Source organism: Marmota marmota, unplaced genomic scaffold (assembly GCF_001458135.2).
Source record: "Marmota marmota marmota unplaced genomic scaffold, marMar, whole genome shotgun sequence".
In the NCBI taxonomy this organism is placed as follows: domain Eukaryota; kingdom Metazoa; phylum Chordata; class Mammalia; order Rodentia; family Sciuridae; genus Marmota; species Marmota marmota.
The window spans coordinates 4,324,681-4,347,758 of NW_025999999.1; the positions used below are offsets into that span (position 1 = coordinate 4,324,681).

General features: G+C 38.6%; 1 protein-coding gene across 1 annotated transcript in view; it reads right to left on the reverse strand.

The window, feature by feature from the left end:
• Positions 1–23,078, reverse strand: part of Hpse2 (heparanase 2 (inactive)) — a 660,291-nt gene that overhangs the window by 124,972 nt on the left and 512,241 nt on the right. The window contains exons 8-9 of the mRNA XM_015494621.2: positions 15,725–15,831; positions 8,535–8,649 (exon numbers count right to left, since the gene is read on the reverse strand). Coding sequence (XP_015350107.1) covers positions 8,535–8,649; positions 15,725–15,831 — 222 coding nt within the window. The remainder of the gene's footprint in view (positions 1–8,534; positions 8,650–15,724; positions 15,832–23,078) is intronic.

Consider the following 23,078-nt stretch of genomic DNA (forward strand, 5'->3'; position numbering starts at 1 on the left):
TTTTATATATATATATATATATATATATATATATATATATATATATATATATAGATAGATAGATAGATATGCTCTTATTTAAACAAGCAGCAAGAAAAATTTAATGGAGTTAGGATACATTCTAACATAATACAAAGTATTATGGTTTTGGTATGGAATGTATCCATATATACATATATATATGTATATATAACATTTAATGTATATATATGTGTATATATATATGACTCAAGGTGGTATATTTTTACATGGACATAGCATAATTTGGTAGATTTTTCTCCCCAGTACTTCCTGTGTGACCTCCCCTCCTCTCCTCCTTCTCTCCTCTTGATCCCCTTCCTCTACTCTATTGATCTCCCTTCTATTTTCATGAGGTCCCCATATTTTTATTGCTTTTTTTTTTTTTTACTTCCTAGCTTCTGCATATGAGAGAAAACATTCAATATTAGACTTTCTGTGTTTGGCTTATTTCACTTAGCATGATATTCTCTAGCTTCATCCATTTACCAGCAAATTACGTAATTTTGTTCTTTATGGGTGAGTAAAACCACTAAACAAATAACCTAATCAATAAATGGGCAAATGAACTAAGTGGCATTTCTCAAAAGAATAAATGCAAATGGCCAAAATATGTAAAAACATCTTCAATATCCTTAGCAATTAGGTGCAAGTGCAAATCAAAACTACACTGAGATTTAATCTCACTCCAGTTAGAAGCAATCATCAAGAATAAAAATAACAATAAATGCTGGTGAGAATGTGAAGGAAAGGTACAGTTATATTGTTGATGAAAATGCAATGATTTGGAAATAGATTTCCACAACTATTTTGGAAAGCAGTATGGAAATTCCTCAAAAAATTAGGAATGGAACCATCATATGAACCAATTGCTACCCTACTTATTGGTATATAGTCAAAAGAACTAAAATCAGAATATTGTAATGATACATGCATTCATATGTTTATAGTACTTCCCTCTCTTGTCTGATTAATTGTATTGGTTTGGTAGGTAGGTGAGGTGCAGCTCTTCTCATTCTGACCTTATTCCTCCTCACCTGCAGGTTGCTTCAAGGATGGTGAACTATGCTCCTAAGTTCAGGCACAGTGAGGCTGTAGTTGTTTCTTCTCACTGATTTATTTAGCTTGTGCACAATTTGCTGTAGCTGTGATTTCTCAGTATTGCAGTCTGGGAATAATATAAATGGTTGATGGCAGAGTAAGATTTTCAATTGTTGCTTCTCAGTGATTCACATAATGTGCTATCATTACCACTTTGATGTGTCATATCATGGTTTCCAGAGCTTACTGGGCCATTTATAAATACCAGATGAAGGTGTTAGAGCTAGTATTGCAGCTTTGTTACTGCCTTAATTGCTTTCACTGGGAAAGGTTGGCAGCATCTTTTCTGGAGGGAAATAAAACGTAATTCTTAGTTTGCCTTTAACTAGTTGCAGTCAATTCCTCTAAAGTTCAGGAATCACCATTGTACCTTTTGGTTCTTCTAATTTTCTAGCAATTTAACTTTCACTAAAAAAATCTATTTTTCATATTGTAGTCATTACTTGATTTCCAGATATCTGCACAAATACTCAAATGCATATTTGTCTCACCACAGTTATGTTCAAGTTATTAATGATAATTATTATTATGACTTATATAATTTTACATTTTACAAAGTGATTTCATAAATGACAGAAGTTAACATTTACTGAATATTTACTCTGTGGTAAAAGATACACTGCATTGACTCATTTAATCCTTTCTGAGAACCCTCTGGGATAGACCTTATTATTATCTCCAGTATATGAGAGGAAATTGATGTTTATTGAGATCTAGTAGTAAATCGATGGCCATGTAGTTAGTAAGTAGTAAGTGGTAGAGCTGGGTTTGAAATGCTGGTCAGTCTGAGTCCAAGCCAGCAGCACATTCAAATACTCCCTGCTCTCCAACGACCCTTCCCCCTTTTTGCAGAGAAGTAAACAAAGACTCCTATGACTAGAAAATTATCACGCTGAATTATGAGCCTGCAGCTTCTGATTTCAGGTCCAGAGCTCCTCCACTTCCCAAAGCAGTCATAATTGGGGTGAGTTGTTAGACAGCAGGTGTGGTTGCTGACATACTGTGCACATTGCTCAGATTGATAAATAAACAAAGGATGAAAATTAGTAGTAAAAATATCAGAGGCACTTCTATGTAAAAGCATTAGGGGCAAAAGAGCTGTCTGCCTGGTCAGAAGGTGCTCTGAGGAGAGGCCAGGTGTTAGAGGCACAGAGGAGAAAAGAAGCACAGAGGAGAAAAGAAGCAAATCATGTCCACTGGGCATTCAGCCCAGGTGCTTTGGCCACTGACATGGAGCCAGCCTGAGTCTCAGTGATTGATCCTGCAGCCAAAGATGCCCTTCTCTCAGCAGCCGCAGGTTCCCACAAAGGAAGGCTGCACATGGAGAAGTCTTTGTCAGGGCCCCTAATGAGAGGATTGGGTTTCACATCACAGCTCCCCTTAAGCAGGTACACTTTGCTTCTTTCATCTTCCTGATGGCTCCCACGGGAAAGACAAGAAAGAGAGAAAAGGGTACACCAAGAAACAGGACACAGGCTAGTTTGGCTGGGTTTTGTACTTCCCTTGCCATACCACCTCCAGGTTTGTAGTTTGGGAATTCTTTAACTTTTGCCCACCCTGTGTGGCCACTGCTTAGCAATGTGAAAAGCTTCCCTAAATAATTTTTCATAATTCATCCACCATGACTCACTAGAAAAGTAATGTCTCCATGTCTTTGCACAAGTTACTGCCTGTGCTGGGAAGAGACTCTCCAGACCCAAACTCTTCTTCCTCTGGATAACTTGACCTTCTTCAGGCTCCAGCACAGGCATTTTCTGCTCCAGAAATCTTTCTGGAAGCCCATGTTGCCCTCCACCCATTCTGGCCACTGTGTTCCTTTTCCATCCTTTTAAAATATATCTTTCATCTTCCCTGCTAACTCACCTGTCTCCCCCTCTATGCTGTAAGCGTCTGGAGGGTAGGGACAGGGACTCTAGTGTCTAGCACAGTATCTCAGCACATAGGATGAGGTAATAGCTGCTTATGAATGAATGAAACATGAATGATCAATGAATGAGTCTGATATCATATTTATTTAGCTATGTAAAACAATCCTTTCAAAACATTACATTGTCTTCTAAAACTAGCCTTTATTCTTTTAGATTTTTAAAGAAATATTGCTGATTGCAGCAATTTTACATACAAAAATAAAAACTGCCTGTAATCCCACTATTCAAAGAAAACCATGTTTAACATTTAGCTATAGACCCTTCCAATGCTTTTCTACATGTATATGTATATAAAAAATCAGAAACTTACTGCCATAGTTAATTTTCTCAAAGACAGCACCAGTAACTTTTGGAGGCTGATAGAGAAGACATTTTTATCTCAATTTAACCAATGGAAAACTGGAACCAAATACCCATATAATTAATGGCAGAGTTAGGTTTAGAATCCACAAATCTAGTCATAGTACTAAATTCTTGCTGTTCCCTCTGATGCTTCCTAATTAGCTGGCATTCTCACATCAATAGAGCATAAGTGGGACTCCATTTGTTACTTGTTGTTCTTCCTGAGGAAAAGGACAGATTTAAGCTGACCCTTTATCCACACAGGAGCTATGCAGGGCAGCAGGGTTACTGTCTCTAACATTTTGAAAGGAAGCAAGGATGGAGCATGTAGGATCTTGGGCTAGAACCTCATGAGAAGCTAACCAAGGGAGCCAAGCAGGCAACAGCAGCAAGAGTTAGAGTTTCTTTCCAATGGCCAAATGACATCTAAATAGTGGGCTCAGGACATGTTTCCATGCCATAGAAACTGCAACAATAGGTTCAATCTCACTATAGACTAGTGAGTTGTGCTCCATCCATGACCAATGACTGTATTCCAGAGCAATGTACATAAAAGGTGCTGAATTAAATATTTATTATTCAGCAAGAATAGTAGGAAAAAAAACACAAAAAAAACCCCAACAGCGAATATCCACACCACTATGCCAGCGTAGAAGAGGCAGTACAATATGGTCTATCTAGCTTTTATCTCACTCTAAATATAGGATTTAATTGTAATCACACACACACACACACACACACACACACACACACCAGTCATTAGCTCTGCAGATGGAGGAATATATCTTACTTAAGTGTGTATTCGTATAATGCCCAACACGGAGCCAGATAGATTTCAGGTGTTGATGTTTTCTGAATTGAATTATATTTGTGTGAAGACTGCATTTGCAAGCCTGGCGTGGGAGTTAGGAAGATGTTGTCTAGTAACTCACCATTCCTTTCCCTGAAGGCTCTGTAAATCAAGCTTTTAAAAAAAGCAGCAAGCAAAATTCCAAAACCCTCTCTGAGGAGAAATGCCCATGGCTGGTGGGGTCTGGACTATGTCCACTGAATGTGCAGATCTCTTCTGCACAAACATCGCCTGCTCCCAGGGGAGCCCGTGACTGGCTGGCTGGCTGTGGAGACTCAGGCGTTCCCTCTTTCCCAATGGCAGGGGGGTCAGGGGAAACGGGTGGGAGTTGAGTGATGAAGCATGGCTGAACTAAATGTTCTCCTCTTCCCAGGCAAAATAAAGTCTCACAACAGGGGGAGGGCTGCCACTTTTCTAGAGGAACAACCCTGAGGAGCAGGAGTTGTAGGTGAAAATTGTCTTTTCTGAGCAAAAGTTTTTCTTTTTTCCTTTCTCTTTTTCCTTTTAAGACTTTTTCTTAAAAACGTTTTAGGCTCACAACAAAATTGAGCTGAAGGTACAGAGATGTCCCACATAACCCTGTCCCCACAGGTGCACATTCTCCTCCATATCAACATTCCCCACCTGAATGGTATATTTATTATATTTGATGGACCAGCATGGCCAAATCACTAACACTGAAAATCCCTGGTTTCCAGTAGGGTTCACCCATAGTGTGCATTCCAGAGGTTTGGATAAATGTATAAAAATATGTATCCACCGAGATACTATCATTAGTGTAGTTTCACTGCCTTAAAACTCCTCTGTGCTCTGCCCTCCCTCCCCATTAACTCCTGGCTACCACTCATCATTTTTGTTTCTCTTTTAAAGGGCTGTCCTCACATCCTCTCTTACCTTGGATTGGTGCTATTGGAAGGGCTACGCCAGAGCTGTGCTGAACTATCACAAACTGGGATCAGACTTGACTAGGGAGGGGCAGTAGGGATATGGCTTGAGGAGCCATAAGGCTAAGATGCTCATTTTTTTTTTTTCTGAATTTACCCAAGAGCTCTAACAAAAACAAAAACAAAAACAAGACTTTTTTTGTTAATAAGATCCTTTCCTGAAATGTACTGAGCTGGGTTTAAAGAACCAGAATAGAAATTAACTTATTTTTCTGGGAGACAACTAAAACACAACTCACTAATTCCTTAAGCTCTCTTTAAGATTTAATCACAATACAAAATCCACAAGTTTATATTGGCAGTATGCGTTATCAACTGCGCAACTCTCTGAAGCGGCAACCAATAGGGTTCCCAGCTTTGTGTTCATTACACATTTTAGGGGACTGATGGCTCTGTCTGTCAGATTGGTGCCCAGGGCCTAGCTTTGTAAATTCTGTCCAGGCGAGACTTAGGACACACTCCCAGCTGCCAACTTCTCTACTTATAAGGTACAGAATTTATTATAAGAAAGAAAGAAAGAAAGAAAGAAAGAAAGGAAGGAAGGAAGGAAGGAAGGAAGGAAGGAAGGAAGGAAGGAAGAAAAGAAAGCCTGCTACCTTTTAAGAGTGCTTTTTATATGTGGTTTCTCTATTAGAGCTCAGTGTTTCCAGAAATACAGCTGCTCAGTTCATTTGAGACTCTGTGCTGAATCCATGGAACCTGTTTTAGTTTCCTATGGTCTTCTATGAGCTCTGCTGCCATCATGTATCACTGGAGGTCTTTTGTGCCAGGCTTTTAAAGGAAGTCACTGGCAATAACTCTTATGGGAGAACAAAGTCGTGGGAACTTGCATCTTTAATGTATATATGGCAGTGTAAAAGTAGATGGAGGGTTGATTAGGAATCCAGGATTGTCCAACTCTGGAAATGAAGCTTGTCTAGTCATCCAAAGACCTTTTCTAGACTGTTTCTTCTTTTCAATTTCCCAATAGGCCTGTTTTTATCTTCTTATTTAATTCAAAGGCAAAATTCTCTCTAGGCCCCTGCAAAGACACCTAAGAGAATGCTGCAAGAAACAGTATGGCTCAGTGAAAAGAAAAGGAAATTTAAAGCTGGAAAATCCTGAGATTTCCAGCTCTGGCTACTTGTTTGGCCTGGTATATTCACTTAATAACCTCCTAGGACCTTAGTTTCTCTTCAGAAAAGTAAATTTGAAAGTTATATTTAACTTACCAGGCTTTCTTCAGAGCAGTTTTGGAAAACTGCAATTATCTTTTTCATATGTTTATGTATTTTCCACTTCTCAGTACACAGCATTAAATTATAAGCTCCAAGAGTTCAGGGACCTTGTCTTTTTGGTTTACCACAGTGACTGATTGCCAGGAATAGCGACCAGTACATAGTATATGATCAAGAAGAGAGAATGAAATTAGAATGAAGGAAGGAAAGAATAGAAAGGAAAAAGGAAAGATAGATTGAAAGGGGTGACAGAATTTTAGAACGTTGTTGATCCACAATTTATAAAAGTGATCTGTAAATATTTTTAAATGTAAATGTTTTTAAAATACATTATTAAAGTAACTAATATTTGATGCATTAATTATGCTAGGTTGTAAAAATGTAAGTTGGATCTTGTTACTTCCATAATTAAAGCCCTCCAATGGCTTTCTTTACTACTTATAATTGAAGCCAAACTGCCCTGCATAATCTGACCCTTACCTACCTACTTCTTTCCAGTCAGTCTTCCCCTTCCCTGCCGGGCCCCAGTCACTCTGGTGTTTGTCTTTCTGCAAACATGCCAACTTTGTTCTTGCCCTGGAGCCTTGTGTTAGAGTCTTGCTCTGCCTGGAAGGTTCTTCTGTGAAACCTGCAAAGCAGGCTTCTTACTGTACTTGGGCCCTTCCTGCGCATGTACTCTAGAGGAGCCTCCACAGGACTTTATTATAATTTATTTATTCATTTATCCATTACTAGTGCCCCAGCTCCTGATGTTCAATAGATATTTATTTCAAATAGAACATGTGGTCTTATATGTGTTTAATGCTTACATTTCAATGACACTTTTCTAATTATTTTGTTTTACTTCTACAAACATATGAGCTAAAAGAAAACAGAACAGACCCCTATGGTTCCAAACTGAAAATTTCCTCTCCATCCTTTCCCATTCCAACTCCTCACACATATTTTGGAAGAGGTATCCCTGTTCTGTGAATAAAAGGAACTGTACCAGTTAGTTTTAGTATTTGTGATTTATCTGAAGTCTTGGAGTCATGTGCATCCAGTGACACAATAATTTCTGAGTATTCTAACCCAGAATGATTCTTTGGAGACATGGAAATGGTGCTGTTGGGTGCCAGTTTGTTCCCTGTTCTTGATCTGGAGACCTCCTGGCTCAGGATTTAGAAGGTGGAGGGAATGGGCTAGAACCAGGGAGGCAAATGGCAGGATCACTTCCAGTTTGGGTTTGTTTCCTGTGGATGCTAGGGCAACAGTAATGTGGTAGGAAGAACACTGGACCAGGCACAGGTACAGGGTCTAGGGCTGCTCTATATTCTTTTTCCTCCTCACCCCTGCTTATCAGTCCCTGATAAGGCAGAACTTGATCATCTTGAAGGGGAGACCCCGCTTGGAAATTCTTTGAGTTGATGAGAGGAGTCTGACATTTCATCATAACCATGACATCTGCGTAAAAGAATAACCTACGAAATATTTATGAAAAGCAGCTTTTGTAGGATTTCTCTGACTGATCAATGAGTTCGCCAGACAAATCCAGAACTCTGCTTTTGCCATTTCACTTTATTCTTCTATTTACTTTCCTAGAGAAGATGGTGCTCTAGAGATTGATATCTAACTGTAAGCGTACTTCATCCGTTCCCTAAGAGATGGGCTCCTACTGTATCTAATCTTGGCTAACACTCCCCCATCTGCTTTCAACATGTTGCATCTGACATTAACTAATGTCTCATATTAGCATTAAAAGAAAACAATCTGGAAAAATTCACTCTCAAGCAGAGTTCAAACAGGCCACAAGTAGACGTGGAATCTCAACTGCACTAGGTTTGTTAAAATAATGTAATCAATACATAAATATTTAATAAATGTTAATAAATATAATGTAAATATATATGTAGATATGCATCCATGCATATGTATGTGTATGCGTGAGTCTCTATATAGAGGTAGAGGTGTGTGTGTGTGTGTGTGTGTGTGTGTGTGGTGAAGCCCAAAGTCTATGAAATAGGTCAGGAGAACAGAGACAAGAATGTTTCTGTCTGATTTATGAAATTAACTGGCAACAGCAAAAGGAGAAATATTCTCTACAAAGAACTGAACGATATGGAAAAGAAAGTGGGAATCTTTATGCCACACTTACTGGTAGTGGGTTAAAATTCTGGTCCACCAGATGATTGTATCCATGATCAAAAAATGAGTGTCGTATCACAACATCAATGCCCTGATTGGCCAGCATTCCTAAAGTGTTGAGCCATCTATAAGGTAGAGGAAAAAAGCTACATCAGTACATTTCTAAAATGGCATGCAACAGATCTATACAGATTAACTATGACACACATATACACTAACATTCCTTCATCAAATTTACTTAGTACTATAAAGGAGAAAAATATTCTATGCATTGAATACACAGCTGTAAGAGATTTCAAAGATGACCAAATTTAATCTCTTTATTTTATAAGAAAAGAAACTGAGGCCCTGGGAAGTAAGATGAATCCCCCTTGGTCATAAAGTCACTGTTGATAATGACTTTTATTCCTAGAATACTAAAAACTGAACAACCTAGCCACTTGTGAACCTGATGTCATCTTCCATGGCCACAGGCTATTGCAGTCACAGGAGAACATCCTCAAACTCCCCTGCTTGCATCTGTCACTGTACATGTACCTTTCATGGGACTCTATCCTATATAGACCTGTGACCTACACAACAGTTGTCCAGCCATTTTCATCTTTCATATATCCCCACCAATAGCCAATTCAATAACATTTTATTTGGCACTATAATCAACTATTGAGGGATTCAAGTATACTACTATTCCACATGTGTTATAATGGAAGACCTGCGTTGCTCACACACTTATCTTATACCTTTCCTAGAGGGGCTGTCATCCTTCAAAAATACTGCCCTCTTGATTCCTCCAACAGTCACCAGTGACTTTGCATTTATTTATATATTCAATTCATTCATCCTCTCATGCATTCATTTTTCCTTTCTCACTCTGCATTCTTCTGAAACTCAGGGAAACATTTAACTGTAACAACAAAGTGCATATGTAATAAACGTGACTTCAAACTTCAATCTTCAGATGAAAGATGAGGCATTTCACAGGCTGTCCCGAGCACATGTGTGTCTGGCTTCACCTCCCCTCTTCTCTCACCCTAAACCCTATTCCTTAAGGCTCTAAACCACATAAAACTACTCTTGATTACCCAAAATGCACCACGATTTCTTGTACTTACCCAAGTCCTTATATGTGTGTTTGCTTCTGCTTAGAATTCTCTTCCTGTCCTCCTCCAACCCATGTCTTTTCATTTGGCAAATTTCTTCCCATTTATTAATCTCCAAATCTGGTTCTTCTTCTAAACCCTGCTGCCCCAAAATAGCACCTTCCTCTAGACTTCTCCAGAACTCTTACTTCTGCCATGCCCTCTGCTAACCCACTGGATCATCACTACTTATCACCTCTTCCCCCACCAGTTGTGAGCTTATCAAGCATAGACACAATACTTAAACTTGTACCCCAAACACCCATCACAGTTCCTGGAACACTGTAAGTGCTCAGTACTCTTTAGGTTGAATTTTTTTTTCTTTCTTTCTTTTTTAAATCTGGATAAAATTAGATTCTAGGAAACTTAAGAATGACCATCCATCACATGGGGGAAATTACACAGTTATAATTTCCCAAATCTGAAACCCTATGGAGCCCCAAACCCATGACTTGTATAAGAATTAAAATTTTTCCTTGCTGAAATAAAAAGTGCTGCTAATTTTTATATTCTAAATATTATACACACTTTATAGTCTTTTTCACATTTTTAATTTTATTTATTCTCATAAAAACTAACACATATTTATTGATAGAATTACAAAAACAAAATAAAAAGTAAAGCAAAGCAAAACACAAAAACAAAAATTTTAAATCAAAAGGAAAATCTGACTATAATACAACAGAACCCTCTTTGTGTTTATTTTTGTTCAAATTGGGACATTGTGACCCAGACACCTGAAATTACTTTTTTTTATTTAGCATTTTTTAATTGGTTGTTCAAAACATTACAAAGCTCTTGACATATCATATTTCATACATTAGATTCAAGTGGGTTATGAACTCCCATTTTTATTCCAATTACAGATTGCAGAATCACATCGGTTACACATCCACATTTTTACATGATGCCATATCAGTGACTGCTGTATTCTGCTACCTTTCCTATCCTCTATTATCCCCCCTCCCTTCCCCTCCCATCTTCTCTCTCTACCCCATCTACTACAATTCATTTCTCTCCTTGTTCCCCCCGCCCCAATTCCCCTCACAACCTCTTATATGTAATTTTGTATAACAATGAGGGTCTCCTTCCATTTCCATGCAATTTCCCTTTTCTCTCCCTTTCCCTCCCACCTCATGTCTCTGTTTAATGTTAGTCTTTTCCTCCTGCTCTTCCTCCCTGCTCTGTTCTTAGTTGCTCTCTTTATATCAAAGAAGACATTTGGCATTTGTTTTTTAGGGATTGGCTAGCTTCACTTAGCATAATCTGCTCTAATGCCATCCATTTCCCTGCAAATTCCATGATTTGTCATTTTTTAGTGCTGCGTAATACTCCATTGTGTATAAATGCCACATTTTTTTTTATACATTCATCTATTGAAGGGCATCTAGGTTGGTTCCACAGTCTAGCTATTGTGAATTGTGCTGCTATGAACATCGATATGGCAGTATCCCTGTAGTGCGCTCTTTTAAGGTCTTCAGGGAATAGTCCGAGAAGGGCAATAGCTGGGTCAAATGGTAGTTCCACTCCCAGCTTTCCCAGGAATCTCCATACAGCTTTACAAATTGGCCGCACCAATTTGCAGTCCCACCAGCAATGTATAAGAGTACCCTTTTCCCCACATCCTCGCCAGCACTTGTTGTTTGACTTCAAAATGGCTGCTAATCTTACTGGAGTGAGATGGTATCTTAGGGTGGTTTTGATTTGCATTTCTCTGACTGCTAGAGATGGTGAGCATTTTTTCATGTACTTGTTGATTGATTGTATGTCCTCCTCTGAGAAGTGTCTGTTCAGGTCTTTGGCCCATTTGTTGATTGGCTTATTTGTTTTCTTACTGTTTAATTTTTTGAGTTCTTTGTATACTCTGGATATTAGGGCTCTATCTGAAGTGTGAGGAGTAAAACTTTGTTCCCAGGATGTAGGCTCCCTATTTACCTCTCTTATTGTTTCTCTTGCTGAGAAAATCTTTTTAGTTTGAGTAAGTCCCATTTGTTGATTCTAGTTATTAACTCTTGTGCTATGGGTGTCCTATTAAGGAATTTGGAGCCCGACCCAACAATATGTAGATCGGAGCCAACTTTTTCTTCTATCAGGCGCAGAGTCTCTGATTTGATATCAAGCTCTTTGATCCATTTTGAGTTAACTTTTGTGCATGGCGAGAGAAAGGGATTCAGTTTCATTTTGTTGCATATGGATTTCCAGTTTTCTCAGCACCATTTGTTGAAGATGCTATCCTTTCTCCATTACATGCTTTTAGCCCCTTTATCAAATATAAGATAGTTGTAATTTTGTGGATTGGTCTCTGTGTCCTCTATTCTGTACCATTGGTCCACCCGCCTGTTTTGGTACCAGTACCATGCTGTTTTTGTTACTATTGCTCTGTAGTATAGTTTGAAATCTGGTATCACTATACCACCTGACTCACACTTCCTGCTTAGAATTGCTTTTGCTATTCTGGGTCTTTTGTTTTTCCATATGAATTTCATAATTGCTTTATCTATTTCTACAAGAAATGCCCTTGGGATTTTGATTGGCATTGCATTGAACCTATAGAGAACTTTGGGTAATATTGCCATTTTGATGATGTTAGTTCTTCCTATCCATGAACAGGGTATATTTTTCCATCTTCTAAGGTCTTCTTCTATTTCTCTCTTTAAGGTTCTGTAGTTTTCATTGTATAAATCTTTCACCTCTTTTGTTAGGTTGATTCCCAAGTATTTTATTTATTTTTTGAGGATATTGTGAATGGGGTGGTTGTCCTCATTTCCATTTCAGAAGATTTGTTGCTGATATACAGGAATGCCTTTGATTTATGTGTGTTGATTTTATATCCTGCCACTTTGCTGAATTCATTTATTAACTCTAGTAGTTTCTTTGTAGACCCTTTTGGGTCTGTTAGATATATTATCATATCATCCGAAAATAGTGATTTGAAATTACTTTTGGAATGTCACGTGGCTAAAGTCACTTACCTTATTATCATCCTGTGAAATCAGGATAACAAGTCGAACTTTTCCCTTGGCATAGAGGGATGGCAGTTAGTTAACTTGTCAAACATGTCCTGTGGTAGAGTTATAGTGGAATTTTGAGTAAGTGCCTCTTAACTAGTGCTCTTTCCATGTTGGAACAGCACACATGTAATGGGGTCTCTATGGAGCAAGTAGTTATCTATAAGAAGAAGTATGTCTCTCTAGCCTTTCTAGCCTTATGCTTGTTGGATGAAAGAAGAAATAAAACAACGAGTATACAGGTAATCACAGATGTGAGAGCCCCTCCATCCAGCAGCGTCTATGTATCATACAGGGTTGTATCTTGGTGATTTTATTTGTGAAAAGATCCCATTTATTCCCTTATTCACTGTTCATTCAATAGTGTTAATTAATGAACTATAAACCCTGGGAATTATTTTCAACATTGAGGATACCTACTTATGCTTGTGTGATCATGTGTATCATTGGTAAAGCACTGGGTGTGTAAATACCCGTGCATACACATTTACAGGAACAGTATCACATTCTTATTTGTGACCTCTTCAGAGTCTAACACAGGACTTGCACAGAATAGGTACTAAGCAAATAACTATCAATAACTAAACCTAATGTTTTGCTAGTGTATGGGTAGTTCTTGAAGAAAATGATTATGCTCAAGACCACTGCTGCCTTATGGCTTTCACAGTAGAATGGTGTACTGAAGTTATCTTCATCTTTCTGAAGATGATAATAATAATGTAATGATAAGCCCCAGGAGAGGGGCTTTTTGTTAGTCTTCCTTCTATGCTCAGGTAGAGAAACATGGTAAAATGACTGCATATCCCAACAAGGATGCTGTCCCAGCCATTATTTTCCATTCCACAAATGTTTATTGACTATCTATTATGTGCCAGACAACACTAGGTGCTGGAGACACAGTACCATGCCAAAGATATATCTGCCATATGCCACAGAATCTCAAATCCCTGACTGGAAATGCTACCTTTGAATACTTGTTAGCAGAAAATTCTGATTCATGCATGCATTTGTATGTGTCCTAGTGAACTCATAGTTATGTTAAATACTGAAAAATTACTGAGAAAATACCATCTATTCAATTTCTTGCTAGTTCCTTGGAGCTCCCCTCCCTAGAATCCTTTCCTTTTTTTCTCTTTCTCCAATTTATGCCACTTGGAGAACTAGATTCAAATGATATATTGCTGGGTGCAGAAAGAGCTGAGACCAAAAAGGTAACAAAGAGATAGGAGAGAAGACTAGGAGCAGAATGGACTAATTTAATCTGATCTGCATCAATCAAGCATTTATTATCTGAAAGGTAACTCAAATCTAAACAACAATGTTTATCTATGTGCTGTGCAGTGAATACAGAAACATCTATGGGTATTTGGCTGATGCTCATGTAAAGATAGTTCTTTACACCTCCATAAAGGTTTGTTGTAGTTCTCATTTCACAGCATTCCTTAAAGGGAAGAATGCTCATACAAACCCTCAGCACAACTGGGCTGCTTGATGGACCCCAAAGCAGAGTCATTTGGTGATGGGTGAACAATGGCCCTACCTTTGCTCACTCCAAGAAGTACCCTGCACCAATGACTGCCAACCTGGTGCTCACTTGCAACATGGCTCCTATCAAACCAGTGTTGATAGGAAAGAAAACTCTCAGCAAGTCTGTATTAAATGCAGATTCACTCCATTTTATTCACTTGAACATACTTCTGGATAACTTTATGCCACACAATGCTAGATGCTAAGGATACAGAGATGAAAGACCCCAGGTATCACCATGAATCATACTGACTTATTATTCTTATCTACATTAGACAGGATTCCATCTATAAAGGCAATCCTGTTGGCTGGCCTGATTGTCCCTCATGGACATATTAAAGAAGCTAGCTCAATAGAGGAGAACTGCATTGGACAATTATGAATAGCTGTTAGTAGTAAAACACATAACTAAGGGCAAAACTCCAATTCTTAGGAGAACACTATTCATGCAGAAAGCCAGGGCCACTCTCTACCTACAGAAATTGGAGTAATCTTATGTCCCACTCAAATGCCACTTCCTGCATGAAACCCTTCCTGAAACTCCCAGTCAGAGAAATTCTCTATTTCTTTACAGGCCTGTCACTTTCTTGGAAAGACCATGTGACACAAAAAGAGAGTGGCGAAGAGGCTGAACTCTGGAGCAGACCACCTGGATTTAAGTCTGAGCTCTGCTGTTAAAGCGAGTGACCTTGGTTGGGTGTTACTTCAACTGTCACTCAATTTCTTCATCTGTAATTTAAGGATAATAATAGTTCCTATTTTACTGTCTCATTATGGAAACCATAACATCAATTTCACTGGTTGCTAAATTATTAAATGTATATAAAATACTTTATAAAGTGCTTGGCACATGGTAAATTAAAGCTACTATTATTGTTGCACTTATCTCTGATAACTTTATGATATAGTTACCTCTAATCCTAGTACATCCAATCATATGCTTCTGAAGGGCAAAAACCATGACTTCTATTAACTATCTCCCAGAATTATGGTAAAAATTGGATGAGAAAATGTACACTGCCTGTTCTGTGGTTAGAACTGTAAACTTATAGCCAGGAATGGTGGGCCATGCCTGTAATCCCAGCAGCTTGGGGGGCAGAGACAGGTGGATCCTGAGTTCAAAGCCAGCCTCAGTAAAAGCGAGGGGCTAAGCAACTCAGTGAGACCCTGTCTAAATAAAATACAAAATAGGGCTGGGGATGTGGCTCATTGAATGCCTCTGAGTTAATCCCTGGTACCTCCCCCCAAAACCTGTAAACTTATTAATAAAGTTCTTCTCATTATTATGTTACTGTTACTCCTCCTCCTGCTTCTCTCATTCTTGCTCTGACACCTTAGTCTGACATTTTAGTATTTAGATAAGGCACTAATAACTGTTAAATGGTTAAAAGTATTCACAGATGAACAGATGAAGAACTTTCAATGGGAAGCAAGCTTTACCCAGCAATGGGCAGAATAACAAGCATGTTACAGCATCACTGTCCTTCTTTCCTGAAAGTCCCTGGGAATGCAATTGTGTTACTTACAAGAATCCTGCGGCATAGGAGTCTGATAGATTGTTTGTGCCTCCAGCTGAGGTAGTCACCACACCTTCAAGCCAAATCTTCTTTCCTGGAGTGTATGTATTAACCACCTGGTCAAACAACAAAGCAGAAGGGGATAATCAGTTTTTAAAATCTATTCCCAGATGAGAAGCAACACACATTCCCTAAAGGAAGTTTCTCTGATTCCCTGCTCCCAGGTACTTTTTTCCCTGATGACGCACACACACAATTGTTGGCATACAACACACCAAAGCATTAACATTGACACATGTCCCCTCAAAGAAATTATTGTTTTTCCTCAGGAAGACCTAAGTGACAATGTGATAGAACAAATGCATATTCTAGGATGTGAGGTGACTTTAGGGATGAAAACACTGTTCATTGTCAGTACAGGTCCCAAAACAGAAATCATATTATGTTTCCATATTAACAAGTATTGAGAAGCAAAGTTTTCAGTATTCTGTTATGCACTATCCACATGTTAGAATTCATTAATCATGAGAGAGTAGAGGATGATGTTTTAGAGAATTATTTTATAATAGCAATGGCTTGGATATTGTAGCCACAGTTTGAAAATAACTGTAGTAAGTGTAAAAAGAAAAGTCACTGACCCACAGGTCAGATCCTACTCAGGGAGCAACCACAGCTGCATGCCTTCCCAGCAGAGGCAAAGCCTCTTGTCAAAATGTTGCCCTCTAAAATTTTAAAGTGGCTCAATCTCTGATCTACAAGTTTGAGATGGAAGTAAGGATTGCAACTGGTAGAAATATCCTGAGGATGAACAGTGGAGGTTGATTTGAAATATTGTTAAAATTCACCCTTGGGCCTGGGTTTGAAGCTCCGTGGTAAAGCATATGCTTAGTATGTGTAAAGCCATGAGTTCAATCCCCAAACCTGCAGGGGGAAAACCCCTTCACACAGAAAAATAAGAGTCATTTGAGGATGCCACAAGGCAGTCCTCTCACCCTTTTCATCACTGCTCAGAGTGCCCCACCCAGGGGAAGCTGGAAATCATAATGATGGAAAAGTAAGAAAAATACCTTAAATGATCACAAGGTAAAATTAAAGGACAATATCTGTGAGTTCCCTTAAAATGCAGTGCTAGGAATGCATCTGTGCATATGATAAACTTCATGCTTCCTTTATAATTAACTATAACTGAGTGATAGATTTGTTTTTAACTTTTTGCCTTTGGCTTCCAGGATATTCACAGTTTAGTTTTGTGTTCAAAGACAGATATTAAAGTGAGATAGTTGGAGAAAGAGGATTTTGTCGAACTAAACAAAACTGTAAACACTACAACATGATTAAACCTTGAAAAAACTAAGCTGAGTGAAGGATGCGAGGCATAAAAGGCAAAACACTATCTGATTCCATTTATATAAAATATCCAGAACAGGCAAATCCAGAGAGAGAGAAAGTAGATTAGTGGTTTTTTAGTGTTTTAGTCAGCTTTTTTGCTGTTGTAACTAAAGAACAACTGTAAAGGAGGAAAGGTTTATTTGAGGGCTCACAGTTTCAAAGGTTTTAGTCTATAGAAGGCTGGCTCCATTCCTTGAGGCTCGAGGTGAGGCAGAATATCATGGTGGAAAAGTGTGGCAGAGGGAAGCAACTCACAAGTTGATCAGAAAGCAGAGAGAGAAAGAGATTCCACTCTCCAAATACAAAATATATACCATAGCCATGCACCCATTGAGCCACTTCCTTCAGCCACCTCTGCCTGCCTCCAGTTACCTCTCAGTTAATCCTAGCAGGGATTAGTCACTGATTAGGTTAAGGCTATAGCCCAATCATTTCTCCTCCAAACCTTCTTGCATTATCTCACATGTGAGCTTTTGGGGGACACCACATCTAAATAATAACAGGATTGAAGAGGAGGGAGTTTGGGGGTATGTGAGCATAGGGAGTGACTACTAATGAGTGTGAGGTTTCTTTTGGGATTGGAATTGAGCATGTTTTAAAATTAGTTGGTAATGATATCAAAATTCTATGAATATAGTAGAATCCAGTAAATTTCATACTTTGAAAGGGTGAATGTTATGTGTATTGTATCTAATATATATATATATATATATATATATATATATATATATATATATATGAACACTCTAGCAAAAAGAGAGGTAGAGTCTAGGAGGGCAGTGAACCATCATATGGAAAAATATATATGCTGGAAATTTTGGGTTCCAACAGATGCTAATTTGGAGACTTTTGGAAGTCTTTATCTTGGACTTCAATTTCTTCATCAACATTTAAATAAGTGGATTTGGAATAGATGAACTGTAAGTCCATTCTAAATATAAAATGTTAAAATATATTAGTTTCTATGATATGAATATAAGTCCCTTTGGCTCCCAAAGATTAAGAGAAACTTTGATTATGGAAGTTAAAATCAAATAACAATAAAAGGAAAAAAAAAAGTCAAATATAGGTGAAAACTGGTCACCTCTGAATCAAAGATCTAGATCAGAGGAAGGTCCACAGAATGGTAGAAAAAGCCGGAGGAGAATATGAAATTGTCTAGAGAGAACATATAAAAATGAGGCTAGGAAAGGAATCAGGATTTCTATCCAACTATATTAAGGTGTTACCAAATGCACTAATTTATTTATTCAACAAATATTGATTAAGCACCTGCTCAATGCCAAGCAGGTATACAGCAATGAAAATAGGTCTCTGCTCTCACTGGCTTACACTGTGGTCAATGGGACTTGGTGGTGGTGGTGGTGAGGTATAATTCTTTAAACAGTGGTCAGGGAAAGCACCCTGAGGTGATCTCTGAGCTGAGACCTGAGTGAAGAAGTAGCCAGTCCCTTAATGGATCTGGGCTTAATCCCAGTTGCCTCATCCTCCTCAAATTATTAGTGGGGAGATAGCACTGTTGTAGTTAGGGGAATAGTCTTTGGAGACAGATCACCTGCATTTGAACCCTGGTTCTACTGTCCATTCATTGTGTGCCTTTGAGTATAGCACAGTACCTACTCTGCATTTCTGTTTCCTTGGCTGTAAAATTAGAATAATAAGACTACCTGCCTCAGAGGATTTTATGTTATTTAAACTACTTAATATTTGCAAAGCACTTGAAATAGTGTCTGGTATATAGTAAGCACTTAGAAATATAAACCAAAATGTTATCTAGATCACTCTCCTTGTCCAAGGTACATGTAACTGTGTCTGCATGAATCTAACATCAGCTATGGTTATTTTCCTTCACACACCATACGGGATGATGGGGAATGTCCCAGATGTATGCTAAGCTGCAGAAAAGGCCACTTTAGAATATAAAATGCATATAGCTAATTCACATCAACATAATTAACATTCAGAGTAGTTCACTTATCTACTCTCAATACAGACAACTCCTGTCAAGCCACACAAACAAAAATCACAGTGAGGTAGAACTTTGATACAAAACCTACATCAGTTATATGAAATATCTTGTGGGTAAAACAGTCCTAGAAAGCATTAATGTGACTGGTTCTAGGAGCAGTCAGTGCAAATCAAAAACTATTTTCAGAGTATTTTCTGTTTGGGACATAGTGGGAGGCTTGATGAGCTGTGTCTTCCGTGAGCAGAGAAGACCAGCATGGTGACGTGTGGTGGAGCTACAGAGACTGAAGTTGCGTGCTGGTTGGGCCTGGGGATGAAATCTGTATGGGCAGAAGAAGAGAGAACAAATTAGGAAAAACAGATGGAACCAGCTGCAAAATTCCCTTAGAAAGTGAAACTGTAAGAAACCAAAGGCCATAATTCACCACTGTGGTTTTCTGAGAGAATATGATTCTCCCTACGTTGGAAGAGAGAAAATTAGAGGACTTTGGAAAGAAAAAGCGTTCCTGGTGAGAAATGATGTGCCAGTGAAGATTATTTTAAGGTATACATTGTCTGGGGAGATTATTTAAGTGAGGGTGGAGGGAAGTGGGGCTTTTAGTTCCTTTTCAGTTCTTCTGTTGCTAAATACTTCAGTCCTTGGCCCCATGTGGTAAAAGGAGCTTTGAGGCACCCACAGAACTGTTCAGTAAATGGCCAATGGCTGCTCAGAACCCCTGGGCCTGGTTGAGGTAGAATGACATAAAGACAATCTCTTCCAGCTCCCTTCCCTCAGATTTTAGGGTCAGGGACTGTCAAAACTGTTTCATGTGGATACACTGAGGGAGGAGGGTAAAAGAAGAAAAAGAGAGCACTTAGGCAAAACATCCTTGATTTTTCAAAAAAAAAGTTTAATTTTCCCTATGACTTCAAATTTTAAAAAGGGAAAGAAAAACAGGAAAAATAGGAAAATAACCATTTATGTGACACCTTTTCAAAACTAGGTTTCCTTTTCCTGCATTTTCTTGATATCCTGCCTCCAATACTGTGACCTAAGTTTTTTAAAAGACTCCTGAGAGCCTGGCTCCAGCCACTGGCTGTGTGAGAGATGGTAGCACTGTAACAGCAGGCATGTTGTTTATGGTTATCCACACCAACACCTTCCTTAATGAGAAAGGAAGCAATAAAACAGAAGTAGTGGACAGGCCAGCTGGGCTAATCAGCCCTGGCAGGAGGCCCATCCTCCAAAAGAAGCTGGAGTCCATTAATTCCAGCATCTCATCCACTTGGAAATCGACCTTCCTCAGGACCTCAGAAGAGCAACAGCTCTTTACATAACCAGAGTGGTCCTTGATGTAGCTGGTTACAAAGAGCTGGATAGCTTCAGGAAGCTTCTTAAACCTTACCCACACAGCTGTTTCTTGCCTCTGGCAGTCTTGTTCCCTTATCATATTTAAAAACGGTCCGGGAAAAAAATTTATTACTGTTTCTATGTTGTTTCTTTCCAGCCTTCTTGTGTAGGTTTTGACTCTGTGCTTACCTACAATCTTAGACCAGGAGGGGCTCATATTCATCTGTCCTTCCCTTCCTCACTGTTCCTTCCTGTGATTTGCAGCTTATCATTTATTCCTTGGTCTTCCTGCCTGTACTTTTTCTCCTCCAGCCTTTCTTCCATACTGATGCCATTAAGCTAACAGAAATCCCTCCCCAGTTTAAGAACAGTAACAGTACTCAATTCTTTCTGCCCACTGAAAGATCTGGTGGATCAATTGGCAGATGTGCTACAAGTAGTTTGTTTCTGGTCTTACTGAAAGCCATGTTCAGTGACCCGCATGTTAAGATGCCAACTGCTTAATTTAACTTGGTATCTAAGACCCTTCAGAACTACCTCTTAGCTGCCTCTTCTCCCATCCCTTCCCACATGGCCTATGGTTCACTACACAGAGTAAACTTACCACCTTTCAACTCTGCAATGTTATTTTAAGTCTTTACTGGTTATGTTCTCCCTTCCCCTCCTCTCACCAACACTATCTGATATTTTTTTTTCAAGTTATTTTTTTTTCAACTTTTTTTTAAAAGTTATTTCCTCTGTGAAACATTCCTCAAACCTTCAGGAAATTATTTATTCTTTTCTCTGGGTTCCAAAATTCTTTGAACTTATATCTGATCTTGACCTTATCAGACTTAATTGTAATTTTCTATTTTTAAAAAAATTTTGTCACATCTAATGGACATTTTGGATTACTTTGCTTATTAAATATTTGTTAAATAAATGAGAACATACAAGAGGCAGCATTTTATTGCTGAAAAAGCTAAGTTTCAGAAAAGGTAACTAACAACCTCTATAACAAAAAGAAACACCAAATGCTCACAGTTCCAGTTCAGGGTTCTGATACTTTCTAATTGAATTTTCCTGTTTTAGAAGACCCACAAGCGTCTGGCTCACTGAATTGCCTTCATATTTAACATGTCCTTCTTCGGTTAGACAGCCAGGCTATTCTGAGCACAGTCATTCCAATATCTCATCACATTTCACTTGATTTATTTCTTCTGTCTAATGTACTTTCTGTCAGTTTCATTAATTTTTTTCTGTGTAATTTCTTTTTATCATCTTTGTGTTCTGCTGTGCCATATTTGTCCATTTTCTTTTGGTATCAGATCAATTTTTAATTTGTGGCTTCTGTTTCTATGACACTTTTAAGATTTAAAACTGTACTCTCTGCTCTTGTTATCTCAAACCACAGAAAAGCAATTGAATGTAATTGCAACAAAACATAAAATTAAAATAAGAACATACATAAACAAGATAAAGTCGCTAGGGAGGCAAGGAAATTATGAACAGATGCAAGAAAAGAAGAAGAAAGTTTCAGAGGCCCAAAGCAATGACTGTGCTCAAAGGGATAAGTGCTAGTGGAAAGAGACTGGAAAGCAGCTATTTGCATTTAAATCATTCTTCCTCCCTCTCCCTTTTCTTTTTGGTGACTAATCAATTCCTCAGGTTTACTGCACACTTAGCCCACTTATAAGTCACAGTGTCCACCAGCCTCAGTGGTAATCTTGCTCTTGCTCAGGACAAACTCTAGAATCCTCCCACTTCCAGGTTGCCTCTCCCTTCTGAAGAAGCATTTTCCCTCAAGTAGCTATTGGTTCCCAGGGCCATTGCTTTAAGTAGCACATTCCTTCTCATTGTCCTTCCCTTGCAATATAGCAGGACCTTGTGACATACTGACCAAGAGCCTGTGTTCCTAAAACATGGATGGAGTCCAATGGATGAGAGTCGTACTTTGAGAAGCCTTGTCCTCTTCCACCTTTACTTGCCTAATATCTTGATACCCAATTTTCCTTCAATCCTCACCTCTAGAGCAGTCATTTCAGATTATCAACTGACTGTGGGGTCAAATTGATGTTCTCTCATCAAGGAAATTCAGCATTCTTCTTTTTTGGGGGTGGGAGGATACTGGGAATTGAATTCAGGGGCTCTCGACCACTGAGCCACATCCTCAGCCCTATTTTGTATTTTATTTAGAGACAGGGTCTCACTGAGTTGCTTAGCACCTCACTTTTGCTGAGGCTGGCTTTGAACTCACGATCCTCCTGCCTGCCTCAGCCTCCCGAGCTGCTGGGATTACAGGAGTGCACCACCACGCATGGCTAGCATTCTTCTTTGAAAGCTTTTCTAATCCTGAGTGGTTAGAAAAATAAACATTACATGAGTTATAAAAGAAATGGTTAATAAGGGTGGGAGACATAGAAAAGTGTAAGGGATGAGGATAGGTTCTGGGGTTAAATGGGCCTTGGTTTGGATTCTAATTTTACTACTTAGTAAGCTCTGCAACCTTGTGTAAATTATTGGTTTTGAATTAATAACATCTATGCACTCAATAAAAAACACCCCCCCCTCAAATAATAGGTCTACTATGTTTTTGTATGTTGATGATACATTTTTTCCATTTTAATGCTATTGAAATCAGAATGGTTTTTGTCATCACTATCAATCAAAACTTGCTTGCTGTTTCTTCCTAGCTGT